Raw genomic sequence first — 27,739 nt, 5'->3', positions numbered from 1 at the left:
TCAGCTTCTATTCTTTCTACTTTCTATTGCTACTATTATTCTTTTTCTGGAAGCTTTTATCTCTTAACTATATAGATTTCCAACTACTCTCTTTGATAATATTCTATTCTTCTCACCAATTCACCTTATGTAACAATACTGACCACCAACTTCATCTTTCTATTAGGTAACTTTCATCCCATTAAGCCTTTTAATAATATACCCTGCGTTGTTATGGCAAATACAGCCAACTCCAAATTCCCTACCTTAATGTTCTGCCTTCAACAGGGCCATTCTGGTCCTTAGGCAGAAGGATTCTTCCATAGTTCTACTGTAGGACTTACACAACCAGCTTCATTTAATCACTTCTACCAAAAGTCTTTTTCTCTCTACCCAAACCACTCCCCAAATCCCAACAAGACTTCACTGAATTTTACTAGTAATGCTGTACTCATCACTCCTAAAACATGAACCCTGCCTTCTAAAGTCGTAAAGGACTTAGAGCTCTATTACCCACCCTGATTATATTTTGCCTTAACATTCATTGTAATCTTCTTTCCAATCACTTGTAACATAATGACTTGAAAGCGGTACGCAAACACTAAATATCAATTAAAATAAAAAAGCAATACTTTCAACTTAATTAGTTGGCATCTGAAATCATTAATAACCCATTAATTTTCAACATGATGACAAGTGTGATTAAATGACTTATTAAAGGAGTGGGACACCTGGGTGGTTCAGTCAGTTAAGCATCTGACTCTTGGTTTCAGCTCAGGTCATGATCTCACAGTTTGTGAGATGGAGCCCCACATCAGGCTCTGCACTGATGGCATCGAGCCTGCTTGGGATTCTCTCTCTTTCTCTCTCCCCCTCCTCTGCTCACACTCTATCTGTCTCAAAATAAATAAAACAAAAATTTTTAAAATAATATTAAAGGATTAAAAACCCAGCTTAAGTTTAAACTATGGGACAGTTTGCACTTCAATTATCTTCTCTGAATTAAAAACAAAAATAAGGGAGCCTGCGTGGCTCAGTTGAGCATCTGACTCTTGATTTCAGCTAGGGTCATGATTCCAGGGTCATGGCATCATGGCCCACATCAGGCTTGGGATTCTCTCTCCTTCTGCCCCTCTCCCCCATTCATACTCTCTCTAAAAAAAAAAAAAAATGAAAATGAAAATAAAAATTTAAATAAGCTTGAGGTGACCTTCATTCTTTGAATTCTTCCTTGTCTCAGAAACAGCAGATAAGATAATGTTTGAAGACTCGATCTGAGTCCTAGATAAACAGGACATTTTCAGAATGTTTAAAAGCCAGCACTACAGTAGTCAGGAGGGGGTAGTCAGGAGAGATGAAATTTTGGCAAATTCTTTTCAGGAGCAAAGTATTAGCACTTATTACTTCCATCTTTATAGGATTACGACTATTCCCGAAAGGTCTTTTTTTCTTTAGTTTTTTTTATAAGTTTATTTATTCATTTTGAAAGAGACAGAGAGAATGAATGGGGGAGGGCAAAAAGAGAGGGAGAGAATCCCAAGCAGGCTCCTCACTGTCAGTGTGGAGCCTGATGTAGAGCTCAAACTCATGAAACAGGAGATCATGACCTGAGCTGAAACCAAGAGTTGGATGCTTAACCCACTGAACCACCCAGGGCACCCCAGCAAAAGGTCTTTTTCTTCCTTTGTGTTATGTGCCACCATATAGACCAGAAATCTCTAGAGGCGCCTGGGCGGCTCAGCTGGTTAAGCATATGACTTCGGCTCGAGTCATGATCTCATGGTTCGTGGGTTCAAGCCCCACATCAGGTTCTGTGCTGAGAGCTCAGAGCCTGGAGCCTGCTTCAGATTCTGTGTTTCCTTCTTTGCCCCTCCCCTGCTCATTCTCTGCCTCTAAAAAATAAATAAACGCTAAAAAAAAAAAATTTTTAAAAATAGAAAAAAGAAATCTCAAGATCAAAATGTGGCTTCTATTTCAAAGAACATAAAAGAAAAGATTATTTTACCAAAACAACAGTGACCTGCATGATAGTTATCATCCTTACCATCCATAGGCCAACTTTCACCCACCTGATAATCTTGTGAATTTTTGGCCTGAGGATTTAATCCACTTGGTCTTGTCAAATCTACAAGTAACTCAGCAACATTAGTGATATCTATTTCAGCTAAGGGAGAAGATGCAGGGGCACTGGCCAGTGTTTGCAAAGTTGGAAGAAAGGCTTCTTCAAAACATTCCTGATTAGTCCTATTGAAAAATAATTCGGAAGTATGTTGGCAAAGAAAAGGCATGTGATCCTCAAAAAAAAAAAAAAAAATGTATAAAATTCCCCCCATTAAGATACAGTATATTTTTAGCTAGGAAACAAATAATTGAGGTAAATAAAATCTAAGTAAGTTATCCTCATTTTCATCACTAACCACTGAAGAAAAACAAAATTATATTACAGATATGACTCATGGGGAGCCTGAATTTAACTTCAAGTCAGATTCTGATTTATCCGTTTAACTAAATACCTGCTCGCATAAGCAAACATGGGGAAGAACACGCCCAGGCAATGTCGAAGTCGAACATCCTCTTCAGTCACAGGATTGTACCATAACAAGATAAGGCGAGAAAGAATCCTGCTGCTGACCAAAAGCCCTGAGAACATCAGCTTGGCTAATCCTTCTGCAGCTCCTGTTCTGAGTTCAGACACCTAATAAAAATGACTTTTATTAAAAGAAATATTTTTATTTGTATCTCCTTTTTAAGCCTTACATAATGTAGCCTGTCCTACAATATTTTTCTATGAATTATCAAAAAATCACTCATACTATGTATTTGTTAAAGACGCAGAAAAAGATTTTGTATCTTCCTTTTAGATCAAGGCTATGCGACAAATTATTAGTCTAGCTAAGAAAACTTCAATTCCCTTAAAATTCTTTAGAAGAACCAAAAGGTCTTTTAAACACTGTGAAACCAAAAGTCAAAACGTTATGTATTATATGCTTATCATGATGTAGGATCTAGAAAACACTCAGTAATGATCCCTGCCATCAGAGGAAGGTGGCCCGTAAACAGAAGCTCAGAGGTAGGAGTGGCACTGTGTTGGAATGAAGGGGCAATGTGAACAGAAGGTGTACTGGTAGAAAAAGAAATTTCTAGAAAGAGTAACCAAAACACTCTTAAGACAAGGAAATGGAAAAGATATAGAGATATTCAAATGGAGGTACAGGCATAAAAGAGGGATAACAAAAAATACTAATTATTGAGACTGAATGAAAGTCGAGCCTTTGACACTTCCCAGAGGCATGATCCTGTGCATATGAACTTTGCACTCCACTTTTTTCATATAAAAAGAGGATAATAAAATTATAGTTACAAGGACAAAGAAATACTACAAATAAAACTCTTCATAAGTACTAGCCACATAGTAAATCCTCAACAAATATCAGTTATTATTTATTATCACTGATGAACAGTAAGGTCTGCTCAGTGAGCACATTACAGAGATCTTAAAACTCAGGTGAAAAAACTCAACCGCCCTGAGGAAGGATATGGAACCACTGAAGGTTTTTGAAATGATGGGGAAATAAGATTTAAATGAGGTTTCAGGAAAATCATCTTTAGATTATAATCTACGAATGTAAAACAAATCTAAACTAGGGAGAAGTAAAAAGAAAAAAAAATGGAACGAGAAAATATAAGAACTATTTCAAAAAAACTCAAAAGCAAGATTTAGAGGTCAATAAGATTAATAAGTGCTAAGGCACTAGCATGTGCTTTCCACACACTAACTCATTTAGGGCTCACAACCTGAAAGGGCAGAGACTTTGTTCCACACAGCACTGTACTCTCCAAAACATACAGTGACTAGCACATTACTAACCCTTAAGTATTTGTTGACTTATTTAAAGAACCATCCACTGAATAGATATCATTATCCCCACTTTACAGATGAGGAAAAAGACCAGAGACCATAAACACCTTATTGAAGATTTACACATATGCAACCAGAACACAAATCTACAAGTCTACAACTCCAAAGGCTGCATGCTCCCCATCTTTTTAAAATGTTAAACTACGGGGTCGCCTGGGTAGCTCAGTTGGTTAAAGATCCAACTCTTTGTTTCGGCTCAGGTTGATCTCATGGTTCGTGAGAGCAAGCCCTGCATCGGGCTCTGCACTGACCACACCGACACTGCTTGGGATTCTCTCTCTCTGCCCCTCTCCCTCACTCATGCTGTCTCTCTCTCCCTGAAAAATAAATAAATTAAATGTTAAACTATGACATACCTTCCTCATAGCAACTGTAATCCATCTGAAGTTCAATGTCAGAATTTTGAAATGGGACAGAACTTTAAGTCTTTAAAAGGCTTTTAAATGTTAAAAGATTCTTATTATGGACCAGAGGACAATGAAGTAAATCCAGAATTTTTTTTAGTGTTGATGACAAAAATAAAGTCAAAATCACAGAATCCAGTTTATCCAGAAAGAGATTAAGGTGCCAGTACTATTTAAAAAAAAAAAAAAAAAAAAGACTAATTCCTTCATTGTCACACTACTGAATATTGTTCAATAGTTTTCCTACCAATGCAATATCAGCAAGCCCACAGCACTGGATATTTCCCAACAGGAAATCAGTATGTCACTTGAGTATTAACTCAAAATTTAAAAAGCCAACATCAGCCTTTTGATTGGTGAATTTAATTTACTTACACTTAAATTACTGACAAGGACTGACAACTGCCATTTTGCAATCAAAATGTGTTTAGTCAAAAACTTTTAACAAAGGGTAATAAATTCTGATATTAAAAAGGTTAATTCATCAAAAAAGAGAAAAAAAAAGAGAATTAGAAGTATAGACATAACAAATAACAGAGCCTCCAAATACATAAGCAAGCACTGACAGAAATGCAGGAAGGAATAGCTCAACAGTAATAATTAAAGAGCTTTCTGTAATGGACAGAACACCTGGACAGATCAATAGGGAAACAGAGGGCTCAAACAACACTACAGACCAACCAGACCTACCACACATGTATTCACTCCACCTTACTATAGCGGAATGTATTTTCTTCTCAAGTGCACATGGACTATCCTCATGGACAGACACCATGTTAGGCCAAAACAACTCTAAATAAATTTAAAAGAATGAAAACATTGAAATTTCTTCTCAAACCACAACAGAATACACCTGGAAAGCAGTAACAGAAGGAAACTGTAAAATTCACAAACGTGCCAACAATACACTTTTTTCACACACCAATGATCAAAGAAGACATCAAAAGGGAATTTAGAAAATACTTAGAGATGAACTAAAATGAAAATACAAAAAACTAAAACTTACGAAGTGCAACAAAAGCAGTGCACACACAGGGACATTTATAGCAGTAAATGCTTACACTAAAAAAAAAAAAAAAGAAAAGAAAAGAAAGAAAGGAGCCACCTGGGTGGCTGAGTCAGTTAAGTGTCTGACTTTTGATTTTGGCTCAGGTCATGATCTCACGGTTCACGGGTTAGAGTCTGGTGTCAGGCTCTGTGAAGACAGAATCTGTTTGGGATTCTCTTTCTCCCCCTCTCTGCCCCTCACCCACTCGCACACGAAAGCAGGTGCACGCGCACTCTCTCTCAAAATAAAAAACTTAAAAAAAAAAAAAGATGCAAACCACTGAAATCAGAAATAAAAGCAGGAACATTACAGCTGACCTTATACTAATAAAAAGAATTATAAGAAAATACTATGCGCTGACCACCAAAATATTAAAAAACTTAGATGAAATGGACGATTTCCTAAAATTTACTCAGTAAAAAACAAGATCCAAATAGCCCTCTAATACCCAGAGTAAATAAGTCATAGAAACCTCCCCAAGAGAAAAGTCCAACACTAGATGTCCTTACAGGTAAATCCCCACCAAGCAGTTAAAGAAGAATTAACACCAATCTTCTCACAGTCTTCCAATAAATACAAGAGGAGCAAACAATTCCCAACTCAATAAATGAAGTCAGTATTACCCTAACACCAAAGCCTGGCAAAGACAATGCAAGACAGCTACAGTCCAATTTCCCTTATGAATACAGACACAAAAACATTCAACAAAATGCTACCAAACCAACAACATATTAAAAAGATTATACACCATAACCAAGTGGGATTTTTCCCAAGAATACAAGGGTCATTCAACAGAAGAAAATCAAGCAATATAATATATAGGTCAATAAAGGAACAAAAACCCACATGAGCATCTCAACTGATGTAGAAACATGCTTTCATGATAAAAACAAAACAAAGAAAAAAAAAGAGTAGAAAGAAACTCTCAAAATGATAAAGATCATTTATGATGAATCCACATCATACTCAATAGTTAAAGACTGAAGAAGTTCCCGTAACATCAGAGACAAAACAAAGATGCTTGTTTTCATTTTTGTTTTGCTTTTAGAGAGAGAGAGTAGGTGAAGGAGGTAGAGGGAGAGAAAGAGAGAATCTTAAGCATGCTGCACACTCAGCAAGGAGTCCAACACGAGGCTCAGTCCCATTACACTGGGATCATGACCTGAGCCGAAATCAAAAGTCAGATGCTCAACTGACTGAGCCACCCAGAAACCCCAAAAGATGCTTGTTTTAACCCCTGCTGCTCCACAGTGTACTGGAGGTTCCAGTTAGAACAATCAGGCAAAGAAAGAAGTGCGAGATGCAGGAGAGAAGCATCAAAGGAAAACACTTCAGAAGAGAAGGGCTGAAGAAGGTGCAAGGCCTTAGGACAAGTTTACAAAGCCTCAGCTAGGCTTGTAATGAATGCCTAGAGCCATTAACATTGTCCAGGGCCGGATCCTCCTTCACACCTGACCCTTCCTAGTGTTATAGAAACCAATTAACTCGAAATTCAACCTTGAAAAGCTAAACCATTAGATTGATTAACACACTTGCTTAGCTGACTTTATGCACATAGTCTTTAGCAATTATCCTAATAAAAAGAAGCTTCATTCTGGAGGGGCCTCATTCCGACTTGAGTATGTGGATGTTCACTTAACTGCACTTTGTTTGCAGACTCATCATTTGCGACTCCAGCCATACTCCCTGCAACAGAAAGGAAAGAAGGAAAAAAGGAAAAAAGGAAAAAAGGAAAAAAGGAGAAGGAGAAGAGAAGGAGAAGGAGAAGGAGAAGGAGAAGGAGAAGGAGAAGGAGAAGGAGAAGGAAAAGGAAAAGGAAAAGGAAAAGGAAAAGGAAAAGGAAAAGGAAAGAAAGAAAGGAAAGAAGGAAGAGAAATAAAAGACATATGAACTGGAAAGGGAAGAACTGAAACAATGTCTCTTCACAGATGACATGATCCTATACAGAGAAAATCCCAAAGAATTCACACACAAAAAAACTACAGGAGTCTAATACGTAAATGGAGTAAAGTTGAAAACCAAATCAAATAAACACATAAAAAACCCAATTGAGTTTCTATACAAAATCAATGAGCCATCCAAAAAGCAAATTAAGAAAACAATACCATTTACAATAGCATGCAAATACATAAGAATAAATTTAACCAAGAAAATTAAAGTTATTATACCTTGAAAACTACAAACCACTCTGAAAGTAATTAAATTTCTGAAAGAAATTAAAGATGACCTAAATAAATGGAAAGACATCCAAGTTTATGGACTGTAAGATTTTAACATTATTAAGATAGCATTACTATCCAGTGCAATCTACATATTCAATGCAAGCCCTATCAAAATTCTAGTGGACTTTTTTGCAGAAATGGAAAAACTAATCCTCAAATTCATAAAGAACTGCAAAGGACCCGGAGTAGCCAAACAATACTGAACATAATGAACAAAGTTGGAGAACTCAACTCCCCAATTTCAAAACTTATTATGAAGTTAAACCAATTAAAACAGTCTGGTACTGGCAAAGGACACACACAGGGAATGGAATATAATTGAGAGTCCAGAAATAAACTCACACACCTAGGTCAGCTGATTCTCCACAAAGGTGCCAAAACAATTCATTGGGAAAAGAAGAGTCTCTTCAACTAACACAAACTGCATGTCCACAAGCAAAACAATGAAACTGGACTTCTACCTAAAACCATGTGGAAATATTATTTGAAAATGCATCAAAGGCCTAAATATAAAAAGCTAAAAAAGTAAAACTCTTAGAAGAAAATACAGAAACAAATCTCCATGACTTGGATTTAGCAATATATTCTTAGATATGACATCAAAAAACACATAAGCAATAAAAGGAAAAAATACATAAATTAGTCTGTCAAAATTAAAAATGTTTTCTATATCTAAGGACATTATTAAGAAAGTGAAAAGATAATGTATATGGAGAAAATATTTGCATATCATATATTTGATAAGGATCTACTACTCAGAATATATGAAGAAACTCAAAAAGCACAACCCAACTTAAAACTGGGAAAAGGATTTGAAGACATTTTTCCAAACAAGACATACAAATAGGTAACAAGCACATAAAGATACTCATTAATCATTAGGGAAATGCAATTCAAAACCATTTGAGGTATCTTTTTAATCTACTAAAATGGTTAAAAAAAAAAAAACTTTACTGGAAAATAGTAGGTGTTGATATGAATGTGGAAAAACTGAAATCATTTAACGATGTTGATAAAAATGTAAAATGGTTTGGATGCTGTGAAACAGTTTGGCAGGTCCTCAAAAAAGTTAAAGAAATTATCACATGAAACCATAAAACTCCTAGAAGAAAACATAAGAGGTAAGCTCCCTGACATAAATCTTGGTGATTTTTTGGACTTGACAACAAAAGCAAAGACAACATAAGCAAAATAAACAAGCTGGACTACATCAAACTGAAAGCTCTACAAAGCAGCAGAAACCATTAACAAAATGAAAAGGCAACCTCAAAATGCAAGAAAATATTTGCAAACTATGTATTTGATAAGGGATTAATATTCAAAATATATAAGGAACTCCTATAACTCAATAGCAAAAAACCACCAAAGAATCCAATTAAAATACAAATGAAAACTACAATGAGAAAGCACCTCACACCTGAAAGCACCTCACACCTGACAGAATGGCTAAAATCAACAACACAAGAAACAACAGGTGTTGGCAAGGATGTGGAGAAAGGGGAACCCTCTTACACTGCTGGGAATGCAAACTGCTGTAGCCACTCTGGAAAACAGTGTGGAGGTTCCTTAAAAAGCTAAAAATAGAATTACCCTGCAATCCAGCAATTGCACTACTAGGTATTTATCCAAGAAATACAAAAATACTAATTCAAAGAGATACATGCAACCCGATGTTTACAGCAACATTATCAACAATACAAATTATGGAAACAGTCCAAGTGTCCATTGACTGATGAATGGATAAAGAAGAGGTGGGTATATATATTTTTATTCAGCCATAAAAAATAAAATCTTGCCATTTGTAACAACATGGATGGATCTAGAGAGTATTATGCTAAGCGAAATAAGTTAAAGACACTCATATGTGGACTATAAGAAACAAAACAAATGGGGGGGGGGGGTGGGCGGAGGGAGAGGGAAAGGTAAAGCCAGAAACAGACTCTAACTATTCAGAACAAACTGATGGTCACCAGAGGGGAGGCAGGTGAGAGGAAAGGTTAAATAAGTGATGGGGATTAAGGAGGACACTTGTTGTGATGAGCACTGGTTGTTGTATGGAAGTGTTGAATAACTATATTGTACACCTAAAACTAATATTATTGTATGTTAACTAACTGGAATTTAAATAAAAACTTTAAAAAAAATGTGCAGAGGAACTGAAATGACATTTTTCCAAAAACAACACAGAAACAGCCAACAGGAAGATGAAAAAGTGCTTAACATCACTAATCTTTGGGGAAATGCAAATCAAAACTACAATGCAATATCACTTCACACTGTTTGAATCAACAAAAAGAAGCTAAGTGCTGGTGAGGATGTAGAGAAAAGGGATGCTTTGTGCCCTGCTGGTGGGAATATAAACTGGTGCAGCCACTACAGAAAACAATATGAAGTTTCCTCAAAAAAATTAAAAATAGAACTATCATACGGTCGAGCAATTCCACTTCTTGGTACCTATATCCAAAGGAAGTGTAAACAGAATCTCAAAGAGAGAGCTGCACTCCCATGTTCATTGTAGCATTATTTACAATAGCCAAGATATGGAAACAACCTAAGTGTCCATCAATGGGTGAATGGATGAAGATGTGGTATAGATGCATATACAACAGAATATATTTGGAGGTAAAAAAGAAGGAAATCCTGCCATCTGCAACATGGAGAGTCCTTCAGGATGCTGTGCTAAGTGAAATAGCCAGACAAAGATAACTACTGTATGGTATCACTTTATATGTAGAATCTTAAAAAAAAAAAAAAAAAAAAAGAAAGAAAAGAAAAAAAAGTCAAACTCATAGAAATAGAGTAGAAAAGTAGTTGCCAGGACCGGTGGCAGGGTTGGGGGGAGATACAGAGACATTGGTAAAAGCATACAAACTTTCAGTTGTAAGTTCTTAAAAAATTAGAATTAAAATTAAAAAATTCTGAAGACCTAATGTAAAACATGGTGACTACAGTTGATAACGCTGTATTGTATAAATGAATTTTGCTACTAGGAGAGTAGAAATGTTCTCACATTCTGAATAAGTAGATAAATATGTGAATTGTTGGAATGTCAATTAACTAGATTGGGAGTAAATCATTAAAAAAAAAAAATCACCAATATGACCTAGTAAACCCCTCCTAGATACATACCCCAAAAACAGAAAACAAATACATATCCGTGCATGTTCACAATAGCACTATACGCAATAGCCAAAACGTGGAAACAGCCCAAATATCTTTCAATGGATGAATGGCTAAACAAATTGTGGTACATACATAAAATGATAGATTGTTCTGCCATAAGAAGGAATAAAGTACCGATACAAACTACAATATGGAGGAGCCTTGAAAATAAGCTAAATGAAAGAAAGCAGACACAAAGTCATATACTATATAATTAATTCCATTTATATGAAACATCTAGAATAGTTAAATCCATGGAAACAAAATGCATATTGGTGACTGTCAGGAGCTGGCAGGAGGGGAAATAGGGAGCGATTGCTCAATGGATCCAGTTTCCTTTTAGAATAATGAAAATGTTTTTAAAAATTGGACAGAGGTGGCAGTTGTATTACCTTGTGGATGTACTAAACACCAATTGTCCACTTTAAAATTGTTGTATCAGTTGAAATATCAATTTCACCTCAATAAAAAAATATTAAAAAGTTTATTTATATATGCTATAAAAATGTAGTTCAAGGGTACCTTAAGGAAAAGGGTCTAATCCCATACTCTGTCTCAGACCTTCCACTGACCCAACATAAAATTACTTTAAATTATTTAAGACTCTTGGGGGAAAAACTTTAAGTCATAAAACACAAAGACAGGGGAAAAGATGGGAAAAAAAAAAAAAACAGAACCCCCTCTAATAGTCATTTTTGTTTATACTTCAAAACTCTGCAAGGGCGCCTGGGTAGCTCAGTCGGTTAAGCATCCGACTTTGGCTCAGGTCATGATGTCACATGGTTCATGAGTTCGAGTCCTGCGTTGGGTTCTGTGCTGACAGCTCAGAGCCTGGAGCCTGGTTCAGATTCTGTGCCTCCCTCTCTCTGCACCTCCCCAGCTTGCATTCTGTCTCTCTCTCTCTCAAAAATAAACATAAAAAAAAATTTTTTTTTTTTTAAACTCTGCACTTGCAAACAATCTGAGGGTGAGAAACGAGGTCTATCAGTATTGGAAGTGGGACTTGATTACATTTAAAAGGCAAAAGTTTTAAACGGCCAAATTTAAGCTTCAGCCTAAAAGAAATAAAGAGTATAAATATATACACAATAAAAACAAATTTCATAATAACAGGGCTATGATCATTTCTTACCTCACTATCTAAGAAATCAGAAAGGAGTTTCAGAACATTCTTGGCTGTAGCAGTCTCTTCTTCAGCTTCTTTTACCTCTTGGTCCCCATCAGTGTTTATTTCTGCATGTTCACTTTGAAGGGCTTTGATTTTTTTAGTTTTAAAAGGTTCAATCCCAAATGTCATCAGTTGGTCAAAGATTGCCTTTAAAGCACTTATTTTTATTGTCACATCATCAATTTGCAAAACCTAAATTAAAATATCCCCACCAAAAAAAGTAAATTCGGTAAAGTTTTCAGTCTGTTTATACTGCATAAAATTAACATGCACCTTATTTTCTTAGTCTAATTTCAACAGTCAAGTCCACATGAAATACCATTTTTCAAAAATTATAATTTCCATTTTAAAGTTAATATTTTTATTTCTACCATAACATTTTTCACATAAATAAATAAATAAAATTATTCGAGAGAGCGCGCGTGTAAGTTGGGAATAAGGGCCGAGGCAGAGAGAGAATCTTAAGCAAGCTCCACACTTAGTATGGAACCCAACAACCCTGGGATCGTGACCTGAGCCGAAATCAAGAGTCCAGATGCTTAACTGACTGGACTACCCGGCACCCGGTACCATAACATTTAGACTTCTATTTCATCCAGAAAAAGTTCACCTTCAGTACAAACTTCCTAGAACTAGAGTCAGGTTGAATTATATTATTGTTCCTTTTATTTGAAAATGAATGGGGCACCTGGATGGCTCGGTCGGTTAAGCATCCAACTCCTGGTTTCAGCTCAGGTCACAAGCTCATGGTTCCTGAGTTCAAGCCCCACATCAGGCTCCATGCTGACAGTGCAGAGCCTGCTTGGGATTCTCTCTCCCCCCTTCCCCCACCTGCTCTCTCTGGCTCTCAAAATGAAACTTAAAAAAAAAATTAAAAAAAAAAGAATAAATATATTATATTCACTATGATTTTCTTCTAAGATCTAGAAAAAGAGTTTAATTACATTGAAATTGTTTTGGGCCACCTATTAAGACAAAAACATTACATTCCAACCAATGAAAAGCATTCATTAAAAACATCAGTACTCTTAGTACTATTCTAGGTTATCAAGCTTCACTAAAGATAAAATTTTCTCTTATTAGCTCAATAAATTCAGAATTCATTAAAAGTGAATTCAGTTCTCAATGAACTGGACTCCTTTATAAAAGGAGGTGAACCTTATAAAACCCAGTGGTTTGTAGGAGTCTGTCCTAAGTTAAGAACACTGATTTCCTATATACCAAATTTCAAAGCCATGAAAAAGAACCGAATGTTTCTATTACGAAGAGATTTATTATATTCCTTACTGCCCTTAAGTTGTGGACACTGATAAATTATTTGGCTACATGGCTTAGCCTTTCTTTAGAATGAATGAAAATTGCCTGCACGTTGGTCAAGTTAGTGAACTGAGAAAAATAGCTCAAAACTTTGAAAGAAATTTCAAGAATATATCTATTATGGTAAGACCAACATATTTGCCAAAGCCAAATATAGTTTTCTTGACTGTTCTCTACGAATTCTAAACATGATACTCTTTCAGCAGTAACTTTGTTTTCCTTGCCCTTCTCAGTCCCTTACTGGCTAGCAATAGCTCTCAATACTGAATATTTATCTAAGAAAGACTTTAAAATGAAATAATCTCCCTCTCCCACCTAACAAGTGTATATATATGTCTTCAATCAATTTTTATTACTAAAACCTGATTTAAAAAAGAACTGATTTCTTACTCCCAAAACACAGCTATTTTCCCTTAATCTAAAATCTTCTAACAATAGCCCTAAGAATAATTTTATAAATATAAACAATTGAATTTATTCAGTGGTTAACTACTTTTGATCATGAACCACTTTAAGGACCTGATAAAGAGTTTAAAACCCCACCCCAGAAAAACATACAAAACAACAGGGGCGCCCGAGTGGCTCAGTTGGTTAAGCGTACGACTTCAGCTCAGGTCATAATCTCACAGTTTGTGAGTTCGAGCCCCGCATCAGGCTCTGGACTGACAGCTCAGAGCCTGGAGCCTGCTTCAGATTCTGTGTCTCCCTCTGTCTGCCCCTCCACTGATTGCACTCTGTCTCTTGCATTGTCTCAAAAATACACAAACATAAAAAAATAAAAATAAAAAAATATAGACAAAATCATACATATAATTTATTTTACTGCATTTGAACCTTTTATCATTCACATTTTTAATTTACAAAAAATTATACCTATTTTTAAGGCAAATATTAATACCTAGTCCTTGAAAAAAGTTTAGAGATCACAGCTGTTTATACTTTAAAAAAAAAAAAAAGGCAAACTTTACTTCATTAAAACTTTAATTCCATGACAAGGTTGCTATTCTGTTGACTGGCTTGATTTGGAAGAGAGTAAAATTGTGGAATGGTCTTCATAAAAAACATCATTTATCTTTCACACCTCATTTTGACAATTCCTTTCTACTACAGAAAATTACATACATAAATACAAACAGTAACAAGCTCTCTCTGTCAAGTGGAAGATGAGGTAGTATTAAATAACTTCAGAATGGTCCAGGCCACTCTTAAGCATTACATTCATACTGCATTTCTTTGGACTAAAATGACCACAGCACTTATTACTGATATTATGCCAGCAAAAACTAAAAGGATCAAAATCCACATTTCATCTTTAAAGGTTAACTGAACTTAATTATTTTCTGGGAAAGTTCTATGGTATTTCCTTTGCTGCAATACTAGAAATTTTATATAACTGTCTACCTTCAATCTTCTCTATCAGACTTCCAGCCTGACTACAACTTATAATTTTTCAGCAGCATTCTTAATGGTATACAGAATATCTTCATGTTTTATCCCATTTTTAGAGAAAAAAAAATACACTTAACTAGACATAAATGAATCGTTCACTATCAAACATTCTAATAAGATTTTTCTTCCACGTTAAAAAAAAAAAAAAGTAATGACCACGGGTCAATCTAGTACAAGACCCATCTTCTAGGAAGACAGGAAAGTAGAGAGTTTATTGTACACTAATTTCTTAGTAAAACCTCTTTGAAAATACAGGATTTTATTCCCTGGGTACCTATAAAGCCATAAAATTTCACAATAGTAAACAAGACTTTCTTGAGAATTACTAGCAGAACCACTGATGCCAATACCTGCTGATGTAAAAAGAATGTCTCGCTATACATGGAGATTCACTCTGCATGTTGGAGCAAAACCAGATATACGGCCAAGCACTAAAAATGATTCATCTGAACAAAGTACCAATATTTTTCTTTCAGTATCTTTGAGAAAGGAACTTCACATCATTTTAAATACTGACATTTCAAGTTTCCAAAAGGACCTAACAATAACAGAAATTTTCCTGTGACAACAGTAGCATAGGATGATAAATATAAACAAAACAGCAACAGTAATTTCATCACTGCATTAAATAAATTGATCAGATGCCAAACGTTCCAAAAAAGGAAACTAGAACAAAACTCTGAAATTTCTTATGACTGTCTTTTGACGTAAGTACAATTTTAATTTTCTTCCTTTGATACAAGCCACAAACAATTTGACCATTTCCAGAACACATGACTTCCCCAAGTTCTCTTTAATTGTATACTTTATTTTTCCTGGTAATGTGACTGCAACATTAAAGGATGCTCCAAGATAAGGGTTTCTTGCTGAAGGAATATTCTATTATTGGTGGAGTTCAGTCTTTTAAAATAATCTTTTCATGAAAATGACAATCTGTGTTGTCACATGTTATTTTCAAATTGAGCACACAAAGTATTCCCATTTAACCTGTTGGCAAGCAATCTGCACTAAAATTCCTTGCAATTTTTTATACCATTTGGCAACACCAGATGCTACATTAATCACATCGTCTTTTTATATGGGAAATGGAGGGAGGTATATTTTTGAAGTTAAGCCAGGCCCAAATGTTAAAGACAGATGTCCAAGGGAGTTATACTCCACTGGTACACTCGATGCCATCCCTTCTTGTCTACCCAATAGCACTCTAGCAACTGCCTTCTCTTCCCTATATTATCAATTTTTTCCTCTCACTAGGCCTTTGTCCTTAGTATTACAAACATACTGTAACTTTCTCGACCTTAAAAAAAAATTGAAACCAAAAATATTTTGGGGCGCCAAGGTGGCTCTGTTGGTTAAACGTCCAACTCTTGGTTTCAATCAGGTCACGATCTCACAGTTTGTAGGATCCAGCCCTGCACCAGGCTCTGTGTTGACAGAGCAGGGCCTGCTTAGGATTCTCTCTCCCTCTTCTCTCTGTACCTCCCACGCTCACGTGCATGCTCTCTGTCTCTCTCAAAATACATAAACTTAAAAAAAAAAAAAAACCCACCTCTTCTTTTTATCCCATATCCTTCTCTTGCTACCTCCCCATTTCTATTAGTCCTAACAAAAACAAAACCTTGAAAGAGTAGTCTACACTGGCTATCTCCAATTCCCCTCTCCTAATTCTCTCTTCGGCCCACTCCTATAAAACTTTAACCTCCATATAAGCTATGCTCATGAAAGTCACCAAATATTTCCTTATTTGCCCCAAATGGGCAATTATAAATCCTTATCAACCTGTCACCAGCAATAGACAGTTAGGTGATGCTAGCCCTTGGAAAATAACATCTTCACTTGCCTTCTAGGACATCACACTCTCCCCTTACTGTCCACTTCACCTTGGTCTTTACTGGTTCCTCTTTATCTCCCCTTCCTTTAAATGTTACCTAAGCCCTAGGGAACTACAACGGCAAGACTGCTACTCATTCTACATTCATCCCTCAGGTAACATCCAGTCTCTAAGCACTGGATACTATCATAAAGACTTAGATCCCTCTCTCCAACTCGCATGTCCCTCCTATCTCTGACTCACATACAACTGCCTATTCAATATATCCACTTGCAACTCAAACTTCAAACTTATCACACCCAAAACTGAACACCTTATCTCATCCACCATAAAATTTGTTTCTGTTTTCCCCATACAGGAAAGGGCAAGTCTATCTTTCCCAATTATTTTAACTAAAATTTTTAGTTATCTTCAATTTCTTTCTTTCACATCCACATCAGATTCATCAGCAAATTCTATAGATACCATCTTCAAATGTAGATTACCAACACTTCTCAAGACCCCAGTAACCACTTGAACACTGGTCCAAGTCATCATCATCTCTTTCCAGGATTATTGCAATACCCTCCTATGAGCATCTCTGCTTCCATACTTGTACCCCTAAATACTACAGACCTGCAAACTATGGGTGAGGGGCCAAACCCAGTCTGCTGCCTGTTTTTGCACAGCCTTCAAATAAAGAAGAGTTGCACATCTTTAAATGATTAAAAAAAATTAACCTCGTTGCATGTGAAAATTGTATGAAATTCAAATTTTAGTGTCCATAAATAAATTTTTTAAACTACAGCCACACAAACTTATATATTGCCATGGCTGTTTTCACACCTGCATCACAGAATAGTACTTGAGACACACCATGTGGCCTGCAGAGTAAAATATATTTACTCTCTATCCCTTTATAGAAAAGGTATGCCAACCCCTGGTCTACATCAACATTATACCCAGTCAGATCATAATAATCCTGTATGCAGAATCCTCCCATTCTTTACCATTTCATTCACTGCGAAGTCTGCAAGTCCCCAGAAGACATGTACATCCTATTATCTGCAAATCCTTTCTCCTACCCTTCTCCTCTTTGCTCAATCTGCCCCAGCCATAGTTCCCCTTGTTCCTTGACCATGTGAAACAAAGTCCTACTTCAGGGGCCCTTCCCCTGTTCTTCCCTCTCATCAGAAACAACTTACCCAGATATCTACATGGCTCATTCTCCAACTTTCCTGGGACTGGTCCAAATTTCAATTTATTAGTCAGGCCTTTCTTGACCAAACAGATCCTTCTGCCTATTTCCATTCCTTACTCTTTTTTTTTTCAATTTGACATGCTATTTTTCACTGTGTGTCTCCTCTTCTAAAATGTAAGCTCCATTAGGACAGCAACTTTTATCTTGTTTTTTTCATTACCTATCTTATTTTTTTCTAAGCATAAAATAATGCTGAGCATATCATACTCAAATATTTGCTATAATTTTTGTGATATATATTTTATATATATTTTTGTTATATATAATTTAAAAATACTTTAAATAATTGACATTTCGGGGCGCATGGGTGGCTCAGTCGGTTAAGCAGCCGACTTCGGCTCAGGTCATGATCTCGTGGTCCGTGAGTTCGAGCCCCGCGTCGGGCTCTGTGCTGACAGCTCAGAGCCTGGAGCCTGTTTCAGATTCTGTGTCTCCCTCTCTCTGACCCTCCCCCCGTTCATGCTCTGTCTCTCTCTGTCTCAAAAATAAATAAACGTTAAAAAAAAACACATTTTTTTTAAATAAATAATTGACATTTCATCTTTTCTCAACTTTATTAAGAAAGAAATCAAAAGATAAAAATCAGAGTCCCTAGGAGTGCCTGGGTGGCTCAGTTAAGCATCTGACTTTGGTTCAGGTCCTGATCCCACGGTTTGTAGGTTCAAGCCCCACATCAGGCTCTGTGCTGACAGCTCAGGGCCTGGAGCCTGTTTCAGATTCTGTGTCTCCCTCTCTCTGACCCTCCCCCGTTCATGCTCTGTCTCTCTCTGTCTCAAAAATAAATAAACGTTAAAAAAAACACATTTTTTTTAAATAAATAATTGACATTTCATCTTTTCTCAACTTTATTAAGAAAGAAATCAAAAGATAAAAATCAGAGTCCCTAGGAGTGCCTGGGTGGCTCAGTTAAGCATCTGACTTTGGTTCAGGTCCTGATCCCATGGTTTGTAGGTTCAAGCCCCACATCAGGCTCTGTGCTGACAGCTCAGGGCCTGGAGCCTGCTTCAGATTCTTTGTCTCCCTCTTTCTCTGCCCCTCCCCACACTCATGCTGTCTCTCTTTCTCTCTCTCAAAAATAAGCAAACATTAAAAAAGAAAAAAAATCAGAGTCCCTAAAAGTCATCCATAATAGTCACTGTCATCAATAAGCCCTGGAACAGAATAAATGTAGAGTACTCACATTATCACCACAGATTCTGAATATTTATTTCAGGAAAATACAGTCAAGATTTTGTCACAAGATAAATCCTACCTGCAATAATAATACGAAGTGTTTACTTGCAAAATCCTGATTCTGTAGTCCACAGCAGCCCAAGCATAAAATAGCCAGATTTCTTACTATAGGATGAACACTTACTATTCCAGGAAGAATCTAAAATGAATTAGAAGTCAAAAGAGTTTTGACCAGGATAAGAAATTTATAACAGCATTATTATTAAAAACATGGTCAAAGAGGTAATTTCTATATGATTTCATAGATCTACTTCTTATCCATACTGTCGACATCAATTTTCAGATTAAAAAAAAAGGTAAATATTAAATTGCTAAAACAGAGAATATAGCCAGAGTGAAATACAGTCTGATCATGAGACACGTCCCCCTCCACCTGCTAAAAGTGACTCAATAGCTTCCCAATGCTCATAAGACAAAGATAAAACTCCTTTACACAACATTTGTCTCATTATGTGGTATTTCTTAGTGTCATCTTATACCATGCTACCCCTTACTCTTTGCTTAACGATGGTCTGATTTTGATGCCTTCCATGCAGTGCTATTCAACAGAAATATAATGTAAGTCATATGTCATTTAAAATTTTCTAGTAGGCACATTAAAAAGAAACATGTGAAACTAATTTTAATACATCTTATTATTCTCAATATAACCAAAATATTAACATTACAACATGTAATCAAAATTTAAAAATTGAGGGAGTGCCAGGGTGACTCAGTCGATTAAGTGCCCAACTCTTAATTTTGGCTCAGGTCATAATCTCACAGTTCATGAGTTCAAGCTCCACATCGGGCTCCATGATGACAGTGTGGCACCTGTTTAGGATTCTGTCCCTCTCTTTCTCTGCCCTACTTCACTTGCGCGCACACACACTCTCTCTCTCAAAATAAATAAACTTGAAAAAAATTTTCAGATAATCTACGTTGTGTTGTTTGTGCTAAGTTTTCAAAACCAAATGTGTTTTGAAACAGCACATCTCAGTTTAGACTAGTTGTTAATACCCACAAGTTTGTTTGTTTTTAATGTTTATTTTTGAGAGAGAGCAGAAGAAAGAGCGTACATGCAAGCGGGGGAGGGGCAGAGAAAGAGAGGGACAGAGGATATGAAGTGAGCTCTACACTGACAGCAGAAAGCCAGATGCAGGGCTTGAACTTACCAACTGTGAGATCACGACCTGAGCTGAGGTCAGATACTTAACCAACTGAGCCACCCAGGAGCTCCTAGCCAAAGGTTTTTAACAGCCACATGTGGCTGGCTGCAACCATATTGGAGAGAAGAAATCTAGAACATTCTTCCCTCCCCTTTTCACATAGTGAAGGTCTACTCAAATATCAGATTATGGTCACCTTCCCTGAATGGAACAAATCCCATATTTTAAGTTCACATAGGACCATACAGCTCTTCTTCATAGCAATTATCAATGTCAAAACCTTCCACTTATTTATTTGATTGATGTCCCAATCACTGGACCAGAATATCCACAAGGGCAGTCTATATATGTTTTGTATACCGTGTATACTCTATCATTGGCATTTAGTATATAGATGTTCAATAAATAGTTGCTCAACTAATTAACTTTATGATTCTAATTTTAATTTTTTTTTTGAGAGAGAACACCTGCATGAGCAGTGGGAAGACAGGCAGAGGGAAAAAGACAGAATCTTAAGCAGGCTCTACGTTCAGTGCGGAGCTCGACACAGGGCCCAATCCCACAACCCTGGGATTGTGACCTGAGCTGAAATCAAGAGTCAGACACTCAACTGACTGAACTACCCAGACACCCCGATTTTTATTTTAAAAATGGTAATTTCACTAAAATATAACTCCTCTATCTAAATATCTTACTCATTTACATCCCTCTAGTTTCCTTCAACCTTTATTTTTTATTTTTTAATGTTTATTGTTGAGAGAAAGTGAGACAGAGTGAGTAGGGGAAGGGCAGAGAAGAGATGGAGACACAGAATCCAAAGCAGTCTCCAGGCTCTGAGCTGACAGCCTCAGCTGATGCGGGGCTCAAACTCACGAACTGTGAGATCACGACCTGAGTCAAAGTCAGACACTTAGCCAACTGAGCCACCCAGGCGCCCCTTCCTTCAATCTTTAGACATAAATTGTTTTTGTACACTTAAAATCATTATGACTATTCAATTTTGTGTTCTTCCTTCAAATTTGTGTATCTTCTCCCTACATGTATAGTCTTCATATTTACTACTCCAATTATGTAATTATACCATACTTTACCATTCTCTTGCAATAGGACCAGACATAAAGTATGCAAGTAGAACTTTAAAACTACTGCTTTTCACTAAAGACATTTGCTCTACTAAGAATGAAACTAAATTTTAATGGTTTAGTAAAAGCTACTTTTAATTAGAAGTTCTACATTGTCGTAAACAAGAACTGGCATCTTTACTGCATTTAGAAACTCATGACAATTCAGGGAACTAGATTTTAAATTTCTTTGTGGTTTTGTGGGGTTTTTTCTAATTTATTTTTGAGAGAGCCTAAGTGGGGGAGGGGTAGAGAGAGGGGGGGACAGAGGATCCGAAGCGGGCGTACTGACCGGGCAATCCGGATGTGGGGCCGTACCCACGAACCACGAGATCATGACTTGAGCTGAAGTCGGACGCTCAACTGAATGAGCCACCCAGGCACCCCAGGGAACTAGATTTTAGATTACATCCATTGGCTGTTTTTCATTAATCCCAAGTAAAAACAATTGAGGGAGGATCCTGGAAGAGCCTAGATACATTCAAACTTTGCTTTGAATAAGCAGCATTGGTAAGAATACCCTACTATGGAATACTGTCGCCATAAACCACATGTGGCTACTGAATGCTTGGAATGTGCTAGTCCACACTGAGATGTGCTATTAAGATTTAGTATGAAGAACAGAATGTAAAATGTCTTGACAGTTTAATATTGAGCAAATGATGCCATTAAAATACTTGGGGTATATTCGGTTAAGTATATTAAAATTATATTTCACCTATTTACTTTTAATTTTTAAATGTGGCTACTAGAAAATGTTAAGTTACATGCGGTCTGCATTATATTGCTATCAGACAATGTTGTTTTACTAGAGTCTTGCAGTATTTGTGTCCCTATAGTTAATAAAATCTCTATGAAGAGTTACTTTAGTAAAATGTCTTTAAATATACAGGAAAAAAACCCCAAATTCCTTTCACAGGGCTCATAAAGTAAGTCTCAGAGTCTTTCTATATAGCAAGACTCCAGGACTTAAATATACCTAATATGTTTCAGTATTTCCTGTTACTATTCAAAGAATGAAAATATTTTACATCTCCTCCTAGTATAACTTTTCAAACTTGTTAAAGGGATAAGTATAACTTATATACGAGGTCTTTTATATACATTATCTTAATTTAATCTTCACAATATGAAGTAGCCACTATATATTTTTTTTATTTTACCATTTATATTTATCAGATGCTAAAGATGATTATCTTTTTATTCTTTTGAACCCCAAGGAACATATTACTTACAAACTAAGGAGGAGTGGGCTAAAATAAAGCTTCAAAGGCCACCAACTTACCAACGATTCAATGATGCCATTCATGGTTGCACCTATACCTGTTGAAGTGGACATCTGCTTCAACAATTCATAGCACAAAATAAGACACTTCTGTAGTGTTTCAGCATCATTCTAAAATGAAACACAAAATATTCTACATTAGTATAAATATCCTCTGCCCATCCTTTAAATATTAGCTTTTTCAGGGCTTTCTCTAAGGCATATTGTCTCTTTGGGCAATCTTATCCAATCATACAACTCCATTTACCATCCATCTCCTAAGTTTCAGATTCATACATACAATTGCTACATTTCCTCTTGTATGTTTCACAGGCTTCTCAAACTCACAATTTCCAAAAGAACTCATCATTACCCAAATCCTTTCTCTTCTTGTGCTATCTCCATAAATAACACTGCTATCCTCCAAATGTCCAAACCAAAAAACCTAGGGTACATTCTGGATTCACTCTTCTCCCTGTTACTAATTCCTAAATACTCCTCAAATCCATCACTTCTTTCCACATTGTCTTCTTCTGGGCTGTATACATATCAAGGCTACATTACTATAACAGTCTTCAACTACTATGCCTGCCTAGGCTTTTATCACTCTGCACTCTATTTTCTAACTAAGATATAAATCTTATCCTACCACTTAAAACCTTTAGTCATTCACCATGATCCCTGGCTAAAGCAGAAAATTTTAAATACTGCTTATACAAGACCTTAACAGGCCTGGCCCTTAATTTTTCCACAAGATTTATCTCTTACTTCTCTCCCCTCACTTCTCTAGTCATATGGACCTGAAGTTTTTAAACACAGCAGGTACTCTTTAAACTTCTAGACCCTCATATAAGCCATTCCATGGGCCTACAGGATTCCTTTAAAAACACATCAAGAAGAAACAATACAGTGCATTAAAGGCACAAATCTAAAGCCTGACTCGGCTGGGTTTGAATCCTGTCTCTACCATTTACTATCTGTGTAATTTTGGGCAAGTTACTTTTCCTATATAAAATGAAAATAGCACCAACCCCATAAGGTTATAGTGAGAATCAAATACTTGTGAAGTGCTTGAAGCAGTGACTACCACAGAAAAAGCATCCTGTAACTGTTAGCTTACATTATTATTTTTATTCCAATGTCAAGTGAAAACACTTCTTCCCCTGGGGAAGCCAACAACAAGAATAGATTTATAACCCTTAAATAGGACAAATGAAGACACAAATAGTCAAAGCAAGTCAAGTTAAATAAATGATATTAATCACGATAGGCCATGTTTGTTCACAAGTTCCCAATTCAGACCTGCAGTTTGTATCATTTTTCAGTTTACATTTTTATTTTTCACTTTAAATCCGTTCCTCAAATTAAGCACCCATAATGATCCATACTTTGTCAAACAAGATGCTAGCTATGAAAATAAAATTCAGGCATATTCAATGGGAAAGTGGAGTGTTGGAGCAGGGATGTCTATGACTAGAGAAATCAAGGATATGGTATAACTTACAAAATGCTCCTGAACAGTAAACTCTTTCCTATCCAGCATTCTCTTTGAGCATACTTCAACTGGCACTTCCCAAACTCAAAGTAAAATAACAAATGATGTTTACTACAAAAGGAAAAATTCTAAAAGATCTCCTGAATGAAAGTTAACATCAAATATTAGAGCAACTGATACCATTCTATCTTAAAGTGACAAGTTTATCAAATACAACTAAGTTAAAAAAAATGACTGCTGAAACTAAACTTTAAATGTTACTAGATAAAATGTTCAGTATTTCATTTAAAATAACAAAACTCCTTAGCTTTTTTTTTTTTTTAATTTTTTTTTTTTTCAACGTTTATTTATTTTTTTTGGGACAGAGAGAGACAGAGCATGAACGGGGGAGGGGCAAAGAGAGAGGGAGACACAGAATCGAAAACAGGCTCCAGGCTCCGAGCCATCAGCCCAGAGCCTGATGCGGGGCTCGAACTCACGGACGGCGAGATCGTGACCTGGCTGAAGTCGGACGCTTAACCGACTGCGCCACCCAGGCGCCCCTCCTTAGCTTTTTCTAAGAACAAAAAGTTAACAAAAAGTTAAGCTTTAAAAACTATATGTACAATCGTATGGTTACCATAGAAATTCTTTTCCTAGCTCAGAAAGGTCATGAGTCTTCCATGAAGAGAGAGATGGATAGATGGATACATTTTCTTTTTCTAAAGCATTCAAAACACACACACATACACACACACACACACACACACACACACACACACACACACACACACAACCAAACAGAAGAAAATACTAGAAGGTAAGTTTCCTTAGCAAGGAAGAAAAGACTGTAGGCTCCAGAGATGAGCATGACAAGGGAGCAAATAAAGTCCTAGTTATAATAATTAAAGCTAACTGAGGCCTTTTAAAGTCTAAAATAAAAAGGAACAAAAGGGAAAAACTATTTTCGCATTAATTCATGATACTGCTAAAAACCCCTCCAAAGTAAACATACACTGGCAGGAGTTAAGAAAGAAAATAAAGTGTAGTTGAGATGATTAATAACTGCTGACATTTAGTATGAAAAAGTTATCTATACCTTCTCTATGTGAACTTCTTTGATTTCAAGTTGCTCTGTCTCTTTCAATAGCTTTACTTTGGCATCTTCTAATGCTTTTATTTCTTCTTTTAATTCTGATGCTTGATTAAAATCCTGTAAGTTAATGCAATTTTCCAAAGCTTCTTTTGCCTCAATCAGTTTAACTTTTATTTCAGCCATCTAAGGAAAGATATAAATTGCTTTAACAAAAACCATTAATATAAAAATCTATAGCAAACTTAAGAGTATTATTTAAAATCACAACAACCCAAAAGTTCAGCCGAGTCCAGCATATACAAAAAAAGTTGTATTCTTCCTGAATCAGACAGGCAAATCTTTCAGACAGCATAAACTGGTAACATTTTAGATACTCTTACAATTTATAGTTAGTAATGTGACTTTGTGAGAACAATTTTGAAAATATGCAGCAAAAGGAAATAAAAGACTTATACAACTACATTATTCTCAAAACATTTCTTTAATTTAGAAGAAATTTACCCTGAGTTCTTTCTTTCTTACGTCAGCGGGATCATCAACACCAACGGTAACAATGGGCGCCCGAATCTCAGAGATAATTTCTGTAACCTGATAAATTATAATTCAGAGTACATGATTTAATATATGTTCTATATGATAAAATGACACCAAATTTGCTATACATAATTCCAAATAGTATCCACAATCTTCTAAAAAATAGAGCAAAACACACAAGTAAAAATAGCACATATTCTACCTTCTAGACAATTTGGGGGAAAAAATGACCAAACAATATATCTAACTAAAAATTCCAAGATTATAAGAAGGTAAACAGGCACACAGATGTTGAAGATAAATACTCTCATGTAATACTCAAAAAAAAACAAGAAAAATGAGTATAATATCTAATGTTAGGGACCAAAAACTAAAACTTTTTGCCCGTAATCCTCAATTCCCTCTTGCATAAATAATGACAGCATAACTAAAGACTTTTCCTCTCACAGCCACTGGGACATCAGAGTTGGCTGATTTAAGAAAAGGCTACATCCCCAATGAAGGTACTTAAGGAGATGTGGATAACCACTAACTGGGAATGCTGTATTGTAGAAAGGATTTATGTTTAAGTACGTATAAGGAAGGGTTGGAAAAAGACAACCTCCGAATTAACTTGCAACTCAGTACATGAATTTATGAAAAACACTGACAGAGCTGTCTTTTTTGACTATCTCTAGAAAATACTTGGCAATATTATAATAGATAACATTTATTTCTGTATTTACCAAGCACTTCATGAACATTATTTCATTGAACAAGAAAAGGTAGGTTTTATTGCTATTCTCATTCTGTACAAGAGTAAATTCAATAACTTGCTCAAAGTCACAAAGCCAGAAAGTACCAGAAGGGATTTGAACGTAGGTATGAATAACTTGAGCCAGCTCTCAAAACCCCTATGACTAAGGTACATGTGTCACCTCTTCCCTAACCTGCTCTATTTCAAACTGATTCAACAGAATGATGGACTAACAGAAGAAAGGAGAGAATTTTTAAAATGTGCGTGTGGGGCTCAGTCAGCTGGGCATCCAACTTTGGCTTAGGTTATCATCTCACAGTTCGTGAGTTTGAGCCCCGACATCAGGCTCACTGCTATTTGTGTGGAGCCTGCCTCGGATGCTCTGTCCTCCTCTCTCTACTTCTCACCTGCTCACGTTCTCTCTCTCAAAAATAAATTTAAAAAACATGTAGGGGTGCCTGGGTGTGATTCAGTCGGTTAAGTGTCTGCCTCTTTCAGCTCAGGTCATGATCTCATAGGTTGTGAATTGAAACCTCACATTGGGCTCCACACTGACAGTGCAGAGCCTGCTTTGGATTCTCTGCTTCCCTCTCTCTCTGCCCTGCCCCACTTGTTCTCTTTCTCAAATACATAAACTTTAAAAATAAATAAAAAGTGTGTGTGGGAGAAAGACTCAGTTTTAAGAAGTTTAAAAACTTAGCAGAAAAGACTAAAACAAAAAGCAATTAAAGACAAAAAAGCAAAAACTACTGAAAACAAGACAATCCTAAATATCATTAGCCAAAACCTCTTAACCTTTATCAACAATGAAGATAATTACTTACAATTTGTGTTCTCTTATTATCATCTGTAACAATGCAGAGCAATCTCTCAACAAGAAAAGAAAGTAGGGATATTGGGGTTGTGGGCAGAGTAAGAATCTCCTGTAAAATAGCCAGTAGTCGTTTCCTGCATTCAAAAAGAAATATTTTAATTTAAACATGACCTTAGAAACACATTTTATCTGTAACATTTCACTTATCCTGCAGACTTAATTACATTTGTCTCAGTTGTTTTTTTATCACTATAAATACAAAAATGTGTACAGACTTTAGGTCAAAAATTCATGTCCTGCAAAAAAGTAATATTTATAAATGATCCTACAATCTTTCATAAATCAACATGATGAAATGACAAAATATCAGAAGTGAATCAAATCTTTAGATATATTACTAATCCTGCCTGTTATAAATATTTTTAAGCAAAACCTGCAATTTTATTTATTCTGAAAAAAATTGAATGAGGAACTTGTACTTTCCATATATATGAACAAAATGGATATGAGCTGTACAGGTCCACCTATATGCATATTTTTGCCCATAAATACAGTACAGTACAATTCCATATTGTATTTT

The 27,739-nt window shown here is 36.0% G+C and overlaps 1 protein-coding gene across 2 annotated transcripts in view; it reads right to left on the bottom strand.

Annotated features, from left to right (window-relative positions):
• NCAPG (non-SMC condensin I complex subunit G) overlaps nucleotides 1-27,739 on the bottom strand; it is a 45,169-nt gene that overhangs the window by 4,412 nt on the left and 13,018 nt on the right. Inside the window, exons 9-16 of one of the 2 annotated variants that reach the window (XM_047090452.1) lie at nucleotides 27,170-27,293; nucleotides 25,577-25,663; nucleotides 25,079-25,258; nucleotides 22,527-22,637; nucleotides 18,992-19,111; nucleotides 11,867-12,094; nucleotides 2,493-2,674; nucleotides 2,049-2,223 (exon numbers count right to left, since the gene is read on the bottom strand). In XM_047090452.1, coding sequence (XP_046946408.1) covers nucleotides 2,049-2,223; nucleotides 2,493-2,674; nucleotides 11,867-12,094; nucleotides 18,992-19,111; nucleotides 22,527-22,637; nucleotides 25,079-25,258; nucleotides 25,577-25,663; nucleotides 27,170-27,293 — 1,207 coding nt within the window. The remainder of the gene's footprint in view (nucleotides 1-2,048; nucleotides 2,224-2,492; nucleotides 2,675-11,866; nucleotides 12,095-18,991; nucleotides 19,112-22,526; nucleotides 22,638-25,078; nucleotides 25,259-25,576; nucleotides 25,664-27,169; nucleotides 27,294-27,739) is intronic. The other variant, XM_047090454.1, reaches the window with a different exon arrangement.

The sequence above is a fragment of the Lynx rufus genome, unplaced genomic scaffold (genome assembly GCF_022079265.1).
Source record: "Lynx rufus isolate CCGP_SWC_20201006 ecotype Redwood Valley unplaced genomic scaffold, mLynRuf1.p SCAF_3, whole genome shotgun sequence".
Lineage (NCBI taxonomy): Eukaryota > Metazoa > Chordata > Mammalia > Carnivora > Felidae > Lynx > Lynx rufus.
This window is presented reverse-complemented; position numbering and strand designations above follow the sequence as displayed.